At 40.5% G+C, this 16,038-nt stretch overlaps 3 protein-coding genes across 5 annotated transcripts; 1 reads left to right on the top strand and 2 right to left on the bottom strand.

The window, feature by feature from the left end:
- Nucleotides 1-115: 115 nt before the first annotated feature.
- On the bottom strand, nt 116-841 carry LOC120457269 (UPF0729 protein CG18508). 3 transcript variants are annotated; one of them, XM_039644687.1, is made up of 2 exons: nt 684-841; nt 116-607 (listed from the first exon to the last, which is right to left on the bottom strand). In XM_039644687.1, the coding sequence occupies exon 2, from the start codon at nt 601-603 to the stop codon at nt 331-333; it is 273 nt and encodes a 90-aa protein (XP_039500621.1). In that variant the 5' UTR covers nt 604-607; nt 684-841; the 3' UTR covers nt 116-330. The 3 variants fall into 3 exon arrangements, with proteins under 3 accessions (XP_039500621.1, XP_039500622.1, XP_039500625.1); XM_039644688.1 differs by having other exon boundaries at nt 704-803; XM_039644691.1 differs by having other exon boundaries at nt 116-632; nt 704-799.
- A 142-nt stretch (nt 842-983) lies between these two features.
- Nucleotides 984-2,091, bottom strand: LOC120455807 (follicle cell protein 3C-1). The gene is made up of 3 exons (XM_039642267.1): nt 1,960-2,091; nt 1,284-1,891; nt 984-1,218 (listed from the first exon to the last, which is right to left on the bottom strand). Exons 1-3 carry the CDS (start codon nt 1,961-1,963, stop codon nt 1,033-1,035), a joined length of 798 nt encoding a protein of 265 aa, XP_039498201.1. The 5' UTR covers nt 1,964-2,091; the 3' UTR covers nt 984-1,032.
- Nucleotides 2,092-2,744: 653 nt separating this feature from the next.
- On the top strand, nt 2,745-3,943 carry LOC120456114 (thioredoxin domain-containing protein 17). Its single transcript, XM_039642741.1, has 2 exons — nt 2,745-3,362; nt 3,663-3,943. Exons 1-2 carry the CDS (start codon nt 3,218-3,220, stop codon nt 3,923-3,925), a joined length of 408 nt encoding a protein of 135 aa, XP_039498675.1. The 5' UTR covers nt 2,745-3,217; the 3' UTR covers nt 3,926-3,943.
- The last annotated feature ends 12,095 nt before the right edge of the window (nt 3,944-16,038 follow it).

The following is a 16,038-nucleotide window of genomic DNA, read 5'->3' as shown; positions in this document are numbered from 1 at the left end:
TAACAGTATGCACCTAGAATAATGTGTAACATTCACATAAACATATATTGTGGCTAATGGAAATGTGTGAAGTTAACCTTTAACCCCAGAGGAACCCGCAGGAAAAGAGCAACTGTTTCGCGTGGTCAAGGTGTACATTTAATTAAAGTTAATTACTCGATGGGCATTCTTGGTGCGCCCCAGCGGCCACGCCCCCCAACCGACCGCCGCCCACCACACATCGCACGTTGGATTGGTGTTGTTTTTCTTTGTGTGTAGTGTGCGTCATTTTTCTAGGCTTATGAACAAGGTCAAAAAAAAGTTATAGTTATGGTATTTGGAACATTTCGACTAGATATCCTTCTTGGCTTCCGCCGCCACCGCCGCCGCCTCCGTCACCGTGGCATCCGCATCACTGGCGCTTGTCGGGGTTTTCTTGGCCCCCGGCACGAAGGGGCAAACGCCGCCCTTGCACTCGAAGGGGAAGTCGGGCGCCTTGTTGATCACATTGCCCTCGGCGTCCTTCTTCGCCCAGGGATTCCAGTAGCGCAGAAGGATCGGCTGGACGAACTTGTGCCAAATGTACAGCAGCAGTGGAATGATGAAACAGGGCACGCACACCATTGTTCTGGTTGATAAAAACGGGTGCAAAACTGTTGAGTTATTGGTGTTTCAGTGATTGAACTGAATTGTGGAACACTTACCTAGTTGGAAGCTAACTTACTGGCTTGGGGGAAGTTATTGCCTGAGGGCGCTTTGTTTTCCTTAACTTACTTACACTTTATTTATTGCCAAAAATTTCAGTGTAACCAGTTCTTTTGTTTTTGCTTTAAGGCCTGAATACACCACGAATATACTGTTATCTTGAAAAAATACGCACTCGCTAGCAGAAACCGCAACCGCTGGGACTAATTCAGCACGAACTCGAACCACTGTTAGCTGGTTTCAAATATTAACCCATTAAATACACAGTCTCTGTTTAAACCCCATAACACCGTTTGTAATACAGTTGAACATTGTTTCATATCAGGCATTTATTTCATTTGCAGCGTGTTAACCCATCAATGGGCAGCGGTATGGAAGGCCAGAGCGACAACAGTACTCCCTGCCCGCCTGCAGATTCGTATTAACCCATTGGTTGTGGCAGTTCTTGATGAACAAATACGCCCGTTCCTTGTGGCAATCGTGACCCAGCGCCGAGCACACTATATTTGCGGAATTCGGCAAGTGCTGTACGATCTACAAACAAAGACAGCGTTGAGTTTATTGAGCGCTCCTCCCGGTGTCCCCTGTACAGTACTCACCGTCTCCAGGCATTTGGTTTGACACTGCTTGCGACCGATGGCATTGCAGGGGAACATGTGATCCAATTCCTGGTGTATAAGTGGTTTCGTGGGCAAGCCATTGGGTATTTGCGAGGAGAGGAAGACGCCGCAGGTGCAGGGAACTGGCTGATTATCCTGGACGAGCACTCCAGGTGTCGGTGGCGAGGGAATGCTGCTCGCCAGACTGCTGCTCGCTGGGGTTGTGCTCAGCGGTGAGCTGGTGGATGGTTCCACCTGGATGGATCTGGTAGATCCCTCCGACAATCCGATGTAGGGCGCCTCACCAACGGGCGATTCTGTGGTGCCATTGATGGCACCAACGGATTCCGAGCTGGCTTCCAGCTCGCTGGCGGGCGTCGTCATGATCACAAACTCAACGGCCGTTGGCCAATCCTCTGCGGCGGTGGTGCTTCTCGTGGTGGTGCTGCTGGTGGAGCTGGTTTCCAGCTTGACAGGCTTCGTCTTCACACGCTTGTCCTTAATGAGATTGCCCATCCCGTAGAGCGGCTTCTTGTAGACGATCTTGGAGGCCTCCAGGTGGATGGCCAGCAGAAGCGTCAGCAGCAGCAGGGAACTCTTGTACGCAGCTGAAATGTGAGTTGATGAATTGTTGATGAGTATGATCTTTGGTACAATACGCCTTTTGAACGCTTACCCATCGTGGTAACTGTGAAACACTGAATACTTCTGCCGGTGCGCCAACCATTTTATAAGCCATTTCTTACTGGGCTTGCAGTTTTTTTGAGAGATTTTCAGTCTTCCATTTAAGTGACCCCCAACGAAGTTCAAGTTGTGAGAACCGACAAATTGTGTCAGGGTTATGCCTGATTAAGCAGAATTTATGCACTTCATTCACTTGGAGGAAAGTGAGCAGAAAATATAATATAAGAATATAACTTCCGAAATTTATGAGGCATATTCATATTTTTTGCAGATGGTTACCTGAAAGTTGTGTTTTAGCTGCATAAATATTTCCAATTCCTTTTCTTATCAAATTTAAAAATATCTATTAATGTGTTGAAACTGCTTGCAGATTTGTAAACTACTTTCCAATATCGTTTTTAAAATCCCGCCAAATTACAGAAGAATTTGTTAACATTAGTTAAGAATTGGGTAATATAAATACGACCAAGCAAATAGTAATAAGTACTATAGTGCATATAACTACAAGTGATACAAGTAACTACAACATTAGTAATGTTTTAAAATCAACAATGCAATATTCTTTATTTTACCTCAATTTTTATTTTAAATACTTTTCTTATTTGATTTGTTTTCTGTTAGTTGGCATTTTGTGCTGTTTGCGGAACTTAACAGAAATACCAACAGAACAGAAAACATCGACCGCCCAGCATTTGAAAATATTCACAGCTCAGCGATATGTAACATGACCAAAGTGGTAAAGTTTAGGTTATTTGTGTGGAACAAACGCAACAATCCAATAGATTTATGCCATAAAAATGTCAAAATTTTCATTGTGCCAAATGTTTTAAGTAAAAGCTCTCGAGTCGAGTTTCGATAAACGGTTAACAGTTCCGTACTCACCACGGCGCGCCTAACAGCACGCACCGCCGGCTGTGGTGCGTTCGCTGGAGCGGCAGTGTGGTCCCAGTTGTTGGAGCTTGCCGCAAAATAGAAAACAAAACAGATTGAAAAACACTGCAAACTACGAAATTAAACGCCATTAATTTACCCGATAAACCTTACCGATGGCCGATAAGCAGCGGCTAAGTGACCCGTAACACCCAGTGATAAGATCCAGATAAGATTGGAATTGAATTTGGGCTGTTTGGTATCCGCATGAAATCGCCGCAAACGGAATTCACTTGTACTCCAGCCGCAACGCCGTTCAAGACGCCAAATTTGAGCCAGAAATCAAGAAATTCACACACACACACCTCTACAACGGCAGCATGCCCGACTACGTACCGGCACGGGGCTTCAAGGAGATGGAGAATCTGATCAAGCTGTACGAGAACCAGCGCAGCCCTATCTACATCTACTTCTATGGCGAGAAGGACAAGGCCGGACGCAGCTGGTGTCCGGACTGCGTGGCGGGTAGGTGTCGAATTCCCCATCGCCCACCGAGGCACGCGACCGCACTTCGTTACTAGTCCACCAGTTGGGCACGGTTCTTTCTTGCTTATCACGCTTCTCATGCATTCATTTGTGGTTTTAGGTTAGTTTCTATTTAGGCATAAAGCTATTAGGTAGCTCTTTAATTACAGTTGCTTTTGCTTTGAGTTTTAGGTTCATCTATATCATTTCCATGCATTTCATCGCATAGTTGTGGCGTCAATAGCTTCGTTGATTGTAGCACCCCCTTAAGTAAACCCAATTATCGCTGATATTTTGCAGCCGAGGACACTATCATGAGTGCCTTCCGCACCCACGCGCCGGCGGAGTGCATGATCCTGGTGGTGGACGTGGGCAACCGAGAGTTCTGGATGGGCAAGGACAACGTGTTCCGAAAGCCGCCCTACTCGGTGGAGGGCATACCGACACTCATACGCTGGAAGGGCGTGGAGCGCCTGGATGGGGATCAGCTGCTCAAGATGAGTCTGCTGGAGCTCTTTTTCGAGGAGACCGATCCGAAGAAGTCTGCTTTTGTCGCTCAATAAAATGCGAATTGGCTTAAACTCGCTCTCACTTTCACTATCTCTCTCTCGCGCGCTCTATCTCGCGCGCGCTCTCACGCCGTGAGCTCTCCGGCTCTTTTTGCTGTGCGCTCCACTCGTAGGAAAGAACGAGTGGAATTGTCGTAGGAGGGCGGTGGCGAGGGTGAGAAAATGGGGGGAATAGAGAAACGGGGAGAACCGAATGAGTCGAGCACTTCTGGCGGCTGGCAACGCTTTGCTCGGGATTTGCTCGTTTATTTGCACGCATGTCGTCGACCAGGACGAATCGTTTGGCAGAACGCGGCTGAAAAAAAGGATTCGGAAACGGGGCTGTAACGGTAATAGCGGCACACGCGTCCAACGGTAAACACGCGTGCAAACGCGCCATCTCGCTCGCACGCGCTAATGCCGCGATTTAAGTTTTGAAGTTTTGTTTTATTTTTTGCAAGTGTTCCAACAACAAATAACCAACAAAAAGCCTAACGAAACACAAACCCAAAACAGTTCTCAATAAATAGGTAAACTCAAAGAAAGATAGCGAAACATAACAGATTACACAAATTAACATCGAATTTGAAGCACACGACCACACAGTTTTGCAAAGGTGAATAATTGTAAACTTACTAAGCATAAGCACATAAGCAATGAAGGAAGACATGATAGATCCTGCCTTAATGTGGATGCCAGAATGGACTTGTAACGGTATATCCTGTTGCGTTTTCCCCTAACTGTTCGTAGCGAAAATAGATATGAAATATAAAAAGTGCATAAAATTCTACCCAAAAGAAGCAATTCATTCGGTCTTAGATTTAAAACGAAACTAAAAATAAAGTGAATAAATCTTTGAAAAGTATGCAACAAAGTCAGGTAAACCTTTAAGTGGAATATGTAGCAAATGTAAAACCAGGGAACCCCAGTTACCATAACTTCTTAGGCAAAAACCCTGTTGCTTCGGCCAAAGCAGCGTTGCATATTAATTGTGTGGCTAGACTGTTGCTTCTTGGGCGCTTTGTTAGCTAACTTTTACGTTAAATCATTGACAAATCAATGAATAAATAAATCAGAAGCCAGAGGCAGCCAGTGACAGCAACATGCACCGTGATCCACTTGGCGGCATGGTGCTAAATTATTAAAAACGCGAAGATGACAACAAAATTGTTCAAACGAGTCGCGGCGAATGGGTAAATGAGAAAGTAAAAAACAAATAAATTAAATTAAATTGGCAGCGATCAAACAGGGAGGCAGCGAGGAAAATGCTGAAGGTTGCAAATATATTATTTTATCGTTTCTCAGGCGCTACAAATTTGCTTTGCCAACCACCATTCGTTCTATACTATTTATTGGCACTTTAAAAAAATATCACATACTATATGTAAATGTGTTTTCTTATTAATGCACATGGATATTGTGTTTTTTATTGGTTCAGCCCAAAAATATGCGGTTATTTCTTTCCGTTTACATAATGCGAGTTACTAGTTTAGTTGGTTTAGATATTGTAGTAAATGAAAATTATATTTTCCGATCTAAAAAAATCCCAAAGTCTTGGCCGAAATTTCCTCCATAGAAACATTGAGAAAAATACATTTCGCCGTGACTTGACCTTGGCATATTTATTGTGGCGAAAAATTAAATTTAATGAGCAGTCAGAAAACATTGGAAATTTATAATAAACGAAATCAAATTCTGATTTCTATGTCTTATTTCTGTGCGGACTTTGTTGTTCTGTCAATTAAAGCCAGAAAAATTCTTAATGAGGCACGTAACAAGCTAGACAGCTGATTGTTCGCACCCCCTCTATAAAGATCATACCCCTGACGATCCAAATTCAGCGAAATGTCATTAAAGAAGCTCGTAAAAATCCGAAATCCAAATTGCAAATAAATTAAGCATACGCAGAACCTGAAACCGAATGGCATATATCGGGATTATATAGTACATAACGTCTATGCGGATTGGAAATCTACATATTCTTTTCTGGGCATTGAGTTTTCCTTGGGCTCTAAATCTTTTAACGCAACGGATACTTGTATTTATTTTGCTTTTGCCGTCCGTATGCACCTGCAGGTGTTTCGATTTATAGTGTCATTGAAAATCATATTTTATTTATAATCTTTATATACGAGACGAGAATCTTAGGATCTGCATCGCTCACGCCGCTTTGTATACTTCATTTATTATTGCTCTTTATATTTAATTGACGCATTTAGTCCATAGGAACAGCAAAAACAAACGTGTAGGAACGATATGTGAAAATTATATCTATAATGATGATATAGCTGATACATGTGGCAGTGTGCACATATTTTAGATTTGCTGCGCAGAGCTCTGCATATACATACATATTTATACAATATATATATGCATATATTTATCTGCCTATATGTATATGTATTGAATTTTTATAGGCGAATCGAAATCAAAAATAACAGGAAAAAAATGATATAAATACGCAAAAATCCAATCAAATGTCACACTCGGTTGGATCTGAAGAGGATAGAGTGTTTTTTTTTAAAGGCGAGGGAAAAGGGTGAAACGATTGCGAAACAAAAAATATATCTATTATATATATCGAACAAATAGAGGTAGGAACCAAGTAATCCGAAAAGTGGATAATTCAGTTCAATAGTATAAACAACTTTAATATATAGAATTTTCGATTGATCCTTCTGAGTTTCTGAATTCCGATCGTGTGACCTAGAAAAAAGAAAACCCTATCCCACCGCATTTAACCCTATAGTGCCCCCGCTGCCTTGGCTTTTCGGCAGCACTTGCCCCAATTTGGTAATGAGCCATGTGGTGGTCAGCCCCCAGGCATTTACTGACCGATTTCCCCAAATGATTGCGATAAATTAACGTGTACCACCTGAGCGGAGGGACTGTGTAGCGGGGGGAGGTGGGCGGTCTGGTATTCTTATCAGAATGTTCAGAAGTTCCAACTGATAGAGCGTTCGGGCAAACAAAACCTTAAACGAGACCGAACGAGGCGAAAGTCAAACAAACAACAGAAATAACAATTTTTTGCCGGCAACGTTGCTAATGACGACACTGAAAAAAAGGGGCGTTCGAGAAGGGGGAGGGGCCAATGGGGCAAGGGGTGTCAACTGCCGCGCGCTATTTGAAAATCGTTAACAACGTCAATGGCAACAAAAGTGCAGCACATTTTCTCAATCTGCACTTGGCAAAAAATAAGACTGCAGTCTTAAGGTTTTCCATGCATTAATTTAGTGCATTTTATTTAAAACTTATTTCTATTGTTCCCATATTAAACGTTTTTTCCAAAGTTATGTAGAAACTAAACAAACAAGTGCGAAAATAATTACTTTAATTTATTTGCTCATCACTTTATAGCATTTCGGTTAATTCCACCTAATAGCAGTCTGATAGCAGGTACTCAGAATGATATGTTTAGAAATATGATAAGATATAAAGAATAATTTATTTATTTCATATTAATAAAGAGGGCACTCGGTAATTCAGATTACAAACATATATTTTTAATGAATTTTTAGAACAATTAATGAATTTCTTTGTTTATGATTAGTTTTTCTTACCACTTCCAATATTTTGCCATTTTTAATGTATTTTTTTTTGCATTTACCGTATATGTGCACAAGGGATATCGAATATCTTTTATTAATAATTCTAAGTTATTTCGGGTATTATTTGTTTTGGGGAGCTTCCGTTTCCCGGTCTTCATTTCAATTTCTTTTGGCTTTCGTCGCCGTCCCCCGCTTAACCCTACAGCGCCCCCTCGTTTTTTGTTGACGTTGGCTTAACACTTTCCGACCTTTTTTTCGATGCGGTTCGATGGCAACGGCGGTCGAAACTCAGAATCAGTCGGGCTGCGTTGTCAGAGCGGTTCTGTTCTGCTCGGAACTCGGAAGTGGGAACTCGGATCTGTGAATTGGAACTCGGTTTCCGATTCGATTCCAATTGGACTCTCGCTGGCAGCGCACATACAGTTCTATTTGGTGTTTGTTTAATTGCAATTATATTACGTAGTGCCACAGCAGCAACGGCCATAACCATAATAATAATAATAAAAATAACAATAACGACGGCACAACCGCAGCAATAAACAAATTGATTTGTCATAACGAAGATCGGCAGTCGAGCAATAAAATCAAATAAGAAAGAAGCTCGTGATCGTGATTGTGATTGTGATTGTGATTGTGATCATTACTGAACATCTACACATGCACATCCACAACGACAGACAACAATCAAGATTGAGCGCCGTCGTGCAATTTTTGCCCTGTTTCAGCAATTTCAGATTTAAGTGCAGCATGTGACTATTTTCCAACGAATTGATCATTGCAATTGAAATCGGAACAAGCAATTTGAAATGTGGCAGATTTTGCGTATTGAAATATTTTCGAATCTGTATAGATTCACAAAAACAACTCTGGAGATCGTTCGCGATCTGGGAGATATCTTATCTTTTGGGCAGCTGTAATAAACGTATCTAAACAAGTTTTTTAATGTTCCATAATGATCATTAGATGGGTACTAACCTCTCTGTATCTTCTGGCACTGATAAGAATTGAAAGTGTTGCTCCCAGAGATCATTAATGATATAGCCTATTGCAAGATTACTATCTATGAGTATCGCTTGAATCATTCACACTTTTCATTCTCAAATGGTTGCTAACCCACTTAGTTTCCCTCCTTAGTAAATCAATCAGTTATGAAGTGTGTTTGCTTGAGTGGTTAGAGCATACTTGATTGATCGGTGATCAGAGCACTCGGATCGCATCAATATTTAAGTTTCACTTGTTGACTTTTCGAATTGATTGGGAAATTTGTTCAGAGATTTCGAGCAGCCCTTTGATGATGATGTTTTCGCATCGTGATCTTTTGCTTCCTGTGATGTGAATGGCCTAAGATGAAATCGCTCTGATGGCAAAGTTTATTTTTCGAATTCATCATCCCATATATCATGTTTAGTTTTGCTCTATTTCAATTGGTCCTCTACTTTTCTTGAACATATTTTTTTCGGTTGAATTTGATCTGCAGCTGGTTTATAATGTGCTGTGATATCTTTAAGCAATAATAAATGAAAGCTAGAAAAGATATTAAACAAATCACGTAGGTTTAAAGGGTTAAACTACTATTTGTTTTCGTGATCTTTTTGATTTGCTTTAGTTTTAGTCATAATTAAGATTTCTCCGCTCCGTGATTTCCCATTTCCTCTGCTGAGTCTTCTCTCACGTTTCATGATTTTTTCGCTTTCCATTTTCAATTTTATTATGACTTTTTTGCGTGTGTGATTAAAACTGCCCGTCTTTCTCTGCCGTTCAGCATGCCGATCTATTTTCATTTTTTTTTTTCATTTTTTCTATTTCGAATTCAGAGGCTGTTCGCTTTATTCAATTTCAGTTGGATTTCAGTTGATTTTGGCGCGTTGTGCTCGAGCGATCATCTCGGTGCGAAACGCGAAATGCGATCCCCGATTTGGGTGTGGAAAAACAAAAAGCAATCAAAGCAATACGAAACTGATTACAATAAATAAATAGTAGTAAAATAGGAGCACAGAAAGTAATACTAGTAAACTGGGTTCCCAGCAACCGATAAGCCCACTTATCTGTGCGGTCGTGTGTTTGTTTGTTTTTGCATATAATATACACCATATACATACTATACTATATACTACATACATAATACGTAATCATTAAAATTGTTTACAGTCTGCGGTTGATAAAGACTTTGATTGAAAGTTACAGCGTGCGCTAAATAATAACGTCTTCGACTTCACTGAATGGGAAATCCGATGTTTTGTTAATTTTTTTTTCGGTTACTGTGCTAGTCATAAGTCAGAAATTTGAAATTCGAAATTTGAAATATTTGCGGCGATAGGCCAGCGGAAGCTGATAAACAACAGAGAAGCGGCGGTATCTGGAAAATAATAAAACTCAAAGGTTTGAGGTGAGTTCAGTTCCCTTTTTGAGTGTTCAAATCGAGTGAAAGAGCGGCGGCTGCGCACTTTTTATCGCGGGCTTTTCGCACAAGGGGGGTTTTTCCCGTCGACAAAAAACTGTCAAAAGAGCAAAAAGGCGGAAAAGAGACGAAACAACAACAAATGCAGCGGAACAGGGAAAAATGAAAAGGAAAATAGAAAACGACAACAAAAAGGCAGCCCAAACAACAACAAATGTAACGCGGAAAAGGCAGTTTTCTTTGGCCGCAGCAGCAGCAGCATGCGGAAAAATCATCCGCAGCGCCGCAAAACAAATATGATTCAATAAACAACTAAACGCCGATAGCAATAACCATGAGCAATATTACTATTAAATCCATTTAAATAAACCGTTATATTTTTGTTAAAACTACTTTTTTTTCGAGTGCTCGAAAGTGTGTGTGTGCATAAATAATTTAAGGAAAGCCACAAGCTGTGAAGCAAAAATGAAAACACTAGGTGCCAACAAATTAAATGAAAAACCAAACTAGCTCGGCAAGCAAATGAATAAAGTGTCTGAAAACAAAATATAAAACGCTTCGGGCAAATAAATAAATAAAGTGTCTTCGTAAATATACATATGTTAATGTATATATATAAATCAAGCAAAAACCCGAATTTTCCTGCCCAAATGAATTGGCAAACAAACATAAACAACAAAATACCATAGGCGGCATTCTGCAGAGAGCAAGAAGCAGAGCAGAATCCGAGGAGACAAAAGGTAAGTGACCTTCTCCTGCACCACCCACAGCACCCACATTCGCCCACTCTCACCCCCCCTCACCCACTGCCACCCACTGCCCTGGCAAAAAGAACAGAAGAAAAAAAAAAAACAACAAACTCCCGAATTCGAAGCAATTAAAAATTCTCAGCTCGTTGCCGTTTGGAGAGTGAGTTTGAAAAAGAAAATGTTGCACGCATTTTCATTGCCTTCGCCGAGGAGTAGGATGAGTGAGGGGTACACTTTTTTGGGGGGCGGGGGACATTGAATTTTTCTGGGCAAAATAAAGGCCAGAGGCTGGCCGCTGTCGGCAAACATTTTCCTGCCTTAGGTTTATTGAATTTTATTGTTCTGTCGCTGGAGAAAAGCGCCTGCGTTGGGAAAACTGCGAGAGCAACGAATCGGAGTGGAAATGGCACTTTGAGAGTTTTCACGGGGAGGATGTTCTCAGCAGAGAATTAAAAGAGAGATATCTGAATGAATGAGCTGCATTCTCTTAGGGATTTTTCGCCGAAGAAACGGAGGAACTTAACTCATTTATAATAATAAATATAAATAATAATTGTAATTGCAAACTCTCTCCATTATTTTTACAATTTTATTAGTGTTCTAGATTCGGAGAGCTTGATTTCTTAATTCTACTAATAGGAGATCAACTATTTTTGCTGAAGTCACAGTTTACAGGAACTGAGTCAGCGCCATTGAGATGAGTTACTTGCATTTCCATCTGAGTTTTCAGCCGTCTTGAGTGGCTGAGCAAAGTGATACTGGGAGACGATGCTCCGAGTGGATTTTCGGGACTTGAGTCGCTTTTGTGCAGACTTTTGGTTCGTGGCCTACCACACAAACACACGGAAAGGGCCGTGGAAAGCGCCGCTTTTCGGCCGTTTTTAGCCGCATTCCTGGCGTATCACGTTTGTGTGTTGTATCTGCCGGATTGGCAAGAATAAGGGCGGAAAGGGGGGGGTGCTGAGTTTCCCACCCACATTTTGACTCTGCTGGTTACTTAACCAACGGCTCTGGCATCATTTCGCTTTCAGTTTTCCCTTTTTCCCGCTCGCATTTTCCGCCCACATTTTCTCGGTAATTTTTTTGGGACCTGGCGTCTTCGGTTTTTGCCACTTTATGGGCCCTGTCTTCCTCTTTTTACGACAACGTTGTCTTCTCCGTGGCGTTCATGGCGTTACTTCCTTTCACTTCCTCCTTCGTCCTTTTGTGACGTCTTTCTCTTTTTGTCCGTTCCTTGGCGCTACTTCCGCTCCTTCGGCGGCAACAACAAATTGGCGCCATTAGTAAAATTGTAATCAAGGCATTAGCATATATTTTTTTTCTGGATAACCGAACATATAGTGGCAATGTCGTCCTTTACAAGATGCCACCAGAAATAATAATCAGGTTTGCATCCCTGTGGGCTTCATTCGTGTAGTTGGCAAGGTCGTTCACTTAATGATGGGACATTTGTTGTGTACCTTTTTCACCTTTAAGGGTAAAATAAATACCAATATGTAACTAACCGGATTAATAAATTTCTATCCTCTAGAATCTATAATTCAATTATGGCCAAGATTTTGCCAGCTCTCGATGTTCTGAAAGCACAAAGCGAACCCTTCGTTTTTCCAAAGTGGCAAGACGTTCCCTTTCTTTTCCCTACATCATCGCTCGTTTATTCTAAAGTAATCCCATAATAACACTCATTATAGGACCTACTCTTTAAAGTTGAATCGACAGTCATTTGGACAACGCTGATTTCTTTTATTTATCTATTTATTTTCCCATACTCAAGTTTCCTTTTTTTTTGGCTTGTTCAATCAACACAAATCGGTGGAAAACGAACCCAAATAAAAGGAGGAAAAAGATTTTCAAACAGCCCAAACCTTGTCAAATAGTGTAGAGCAAATGTTTTTATATTAGGTGGCCAGAGCGAAAAATAAAGGGGAAAAAGAAAAAAATGGAAGAGGTGGAAACCACCGACAGGGGGCGCCACTAATGAGGCCCTTGGGGAACATATTAAACTTCTGGCAACAAAACAAAAATATCCAAACACACATGAAAATACGCTAGATACACTACAAAAAAATATCCAAAGCTGTGCGTAGTTATTTTTTAAAAGCATACACACTTTTCTGGGAACTCATGGTAAATATTGTGTAGTGCTAATAATGCATTACCTGTAAAAGTATAGTATGCTTGGTGTTAATTTGTTAAAAACTGCAGATTTAAAGCAGAGAACTTTTCTCTCTGTTATGTTGCTAAAAGTGAAATGGATTTTGTGCCAAAACCGATCGCATTTTCTTTGGAACTCGGGTAACTTTTTAATTTAGAAAATAAACAAAAATGGAAACAGGATGGCTGAGATTGTAGAGCGGTAAATATGGAGAATTTTTCGGGGTATTTCGCTCCTGACTTTGGGCAAAGACAAATCACAAAGAGTTACCCCTTCTCCACCCAAGAAAAACCTTCAAAAAAAAGCAATAAAAATAAAAGCCCAGAAAACCGAAAAGTTACACGCTCAACGCAACTGACTTACAAAATTAAAGTAATAATAACTTTGTTCCACCATCGCCCCTGTCCAAAAAAACATGGTTTTTCCTTCAATAAGTTGAATTTTTCCTCCTTTTCATTTGTCCCTTGACTGTGCGTAAGTCAAGGGAAAATGACTTTTCGGCTATGGAATTCCATTTGACACAATTATGCGTTTCCCATATTAAGCTGAAAAATTCGAACTCGTTTCGTTTCAACTATTTTTCGTTTAATAACATGCTGTATAAACAAAGTGGCATGTTATGTTGAGTAACAATAATTGTATAATTAATAAAATATTAAGGAATTATTTGATTTAAAATATCATTCAATGTTACCCTTAAATTTCTAGTATCAAGATATAATATTTTTTTGTTACTGAGATTTTTTTTCCGTTTAGTAAGTATATATTTTAAAAAGCTGTATATCCAACATATACTCGTATTTGCCTATGCCAGCAAAACTTTTGACTTGTGAACTTTTCCGCGAAAACATAAGAACATAAAATAACACAGAAAACGCCGCTGCTGCTTCAGTTGGTTTGTTGTTTTCTTGGTTTGTTGGCTCTGCGACAACACAAACAAGCAAAAAGGCAATACCAGCGGCCAAGTCAAAGTTGCGAGTGGCCTAAAGTAATATTAATGGGAATGGCAGTTCATTGTTTAAATTTCCGCCCCCAAACCCCAAAATTCTCCCACCCCCCCTTCTGTCAGGACATTTGCCCCCGACTTGCTAGTGAAGGAAAGTGCTGAACCCCCCAAAAAAAACCTACACAAATAACCGCACTGAAAAAAAAACTAATTAGAAACATCAGCTACCTCATGTAAATTCGAAATTATTGCTTTTCTGAAGTGTTCAAGGGAAAATCAAATATAATGAAGCGGTTGAAATGATTATCACATGTATTTTTAATAAATCCCAAGTTTCTAGCAGTGTACACATTTCAAGGGCTTGGGGCGCGGTCAAAGAACACTCAGCAATTATTTGCATACAACACTCATCGCGACTGTGTGTACGTGTGTGTGTGAAAAGCGCGTGCAAATGTTGGGAAAAATAATAAATGAATCAGCAAACATTTGAACCGAACATTTGCATTCCCTAAAGTGTCAAAAAAGAAACTAAAGAAAATTTAAATCTTGCAGATTTATTTGGGTATTTAATTAGTACTGACCACCAAGGAATTAAGTAAAATAACAATAGTTTAGATATTACGAAATAATAAATTTTGTATTAAATTAAATAAAGTTAGTGTTGGTAGCATTTTAAAATGTGCTTTAGTCCCACAAATGTTTCCTAACATTGAAATTCAAGCAGAAAACATATTTTCTAACAAAAAAACCACAAAAGGAGAAAAGGAGGAACTGCTTATTATGATGAAAATGCCATAGTCGAATGTCAAAATGCCAGGACAAACACTTATTTGTATATACAAAAATAGTACAAAAGAGCGAGAGGGTGCTATACCCCACTTGCGGGGGTGAGATAGAGGGCGATAGTGGTTGGAAAAATGAAGAAAAGCCCTGGGGGAGGGGTGCGAAAAATTCCTGAAGTTCTTAGCGCTAAGGAAACCACAAGCCCTCTGGCGGCTCTTTGCCCCCTTATCTTCCCTTTCCCGCTTGCCCAGTGTTTTCTCCCTACTTTTTCTACACCCCTCCCCTTCTACCTCTCTTTTCTCTCGGTGTATGTATGTTTGTCCAGGGCTTGGACTGGTATTTTAAGTGATTTAATGTTTGTCTTTTGCTGGAACAGATGAAGTTGAGGTAATATGGAGGGCAACTTTACGCCACACCCTCCAAAAAGAAAGTGGGTGAAAGCGGAGAGAAATTATAGAGCACGGCGAAAGAAATTTGGGGAGGAGTAGGTGGTAGGTGGTAAAAAATGATGTTGCTGCCAAAATATTTCCGAGCAAATGTTACGCATACTCAGCATAAATCTGTCCATACACAAACATTATTTTTGGCAAATCCCAACATTCGGAGAAAATCAGTGGGGGAATTATGGGCAACAATTTGGGCCACAGGTGCTGAATCTCTGAACCTGAGTTGCCATTTTTACCCACAATTAAACGCATTCTCTACGCCCCCCCACTACATTTCAGAAATAGACTCTCCATTTTCCTGGAAAAGCAGATGCCGTTTAGCTGAAGGAAAGAAAAAGTAAGAGCAAGATTAGATAAGTAAACACGTGGGTTGAGAATAACAGTTCGTTCAAGTCTATGGAGGAAGTTCTAAGGAATTGCAGTAAATCAAAAAGTATGATAGTAGTTGAAAGCACACTGTTGCAGCTCTTCATACACTAATTTGTAAACTTATTAAAATTGCAGCATTTAACGAAGTGATGATCTATCTTCAGTTATCTTCAAAATGCAGCAACGCTTTATTAGCATTAATATAGTTTACCCGAAAACTTTTAGTTTCACGGACGAAAAATTTCACACAAAGCATAGTTGAACACCATGACTGGAGGGGCTCCCTTACATATCCTAATATGATTCATATCCAGAAGCTTGGTGAGATTGTGTGGGTGTTTTTACGGACACCCAGTCGATGTCGTGAGTGCCCCTGGACGTCCTTGAATTGTATCAGTAACGCCAGGATTTTGCCGCCTGGATCTTTGCCTCGGATTTTGGGACAGAGATTTTCTTTACCACATTTTCCCATCCTGTATTGTCCTCCCTCTTTTTGTGCTGACATCGTCTAATTTCAATTTATTTAGCCTACCAATGACAAAGCAGAAAATGCACTGGAGTCCTTTGGCACCGAGCCTTAGAGTGGCTGGCTAATTTCGATGTCCTCTGGCTTCCATTTTCCATTTTCCACCCTCAAGTCAGCACTTTTCCGCTCGGCACTCAGAGATTTTCCGTTTCGGCAGCCTGGCAACCGAAAATCAACAAGTGAAAATGCAAATGTGATTATTTAT

The sequence above is a fragment of the Drosophila santomea genome, chromosome X (assembly GCF_016746245.2).
Source record: "Drosophila santomea strain STO CAGO 1482 chromosome X, Prin_Dsan_1.1, whole genome shotgun sequence".
NCBI classification, from domain to species: domain Eukaryota; kingdom Metazoa; phylum Arthropoda; class Insecta; order Diptera; family Drosophilidae; genus Drosophila; species Drosophila santomea.
This window is presented reverse-complemented; position numbering and strand designations above follow the sequence as displayed.

Coding starts and splice junctions, on each gene's coding strand:
- LOC120456114 (XM_039642741.1), top strand. CDS start 3,218: ATGCCCGACTACGTACCGGCACGGGGCTTCAAGGAGATGGAGAATCTG. Junction 3,363..3,662: donor GTGTCCGGACTGCGTGGCGG/GTAGGTGTCGAA, acceptor GATATTTTGCAG/CCGAGGACACTATCATGAGT.
- LOC120455807 (XM_039642267.1), bottom strand. Junction 1,219..1,283: donor AAACCAAATGCCTGGAGACG/GTGAGTACTGTA, acceptor CTTTGTTTGTAG/ATCGTACAGCACTTGCCGAA.
- LOC120457269 (XM_039644687.1), bottom strand. CDS start 603: ATGGTGTGCGTGCCCTGTTTCATCATTCCACTGCTGCTGTACATTTGG.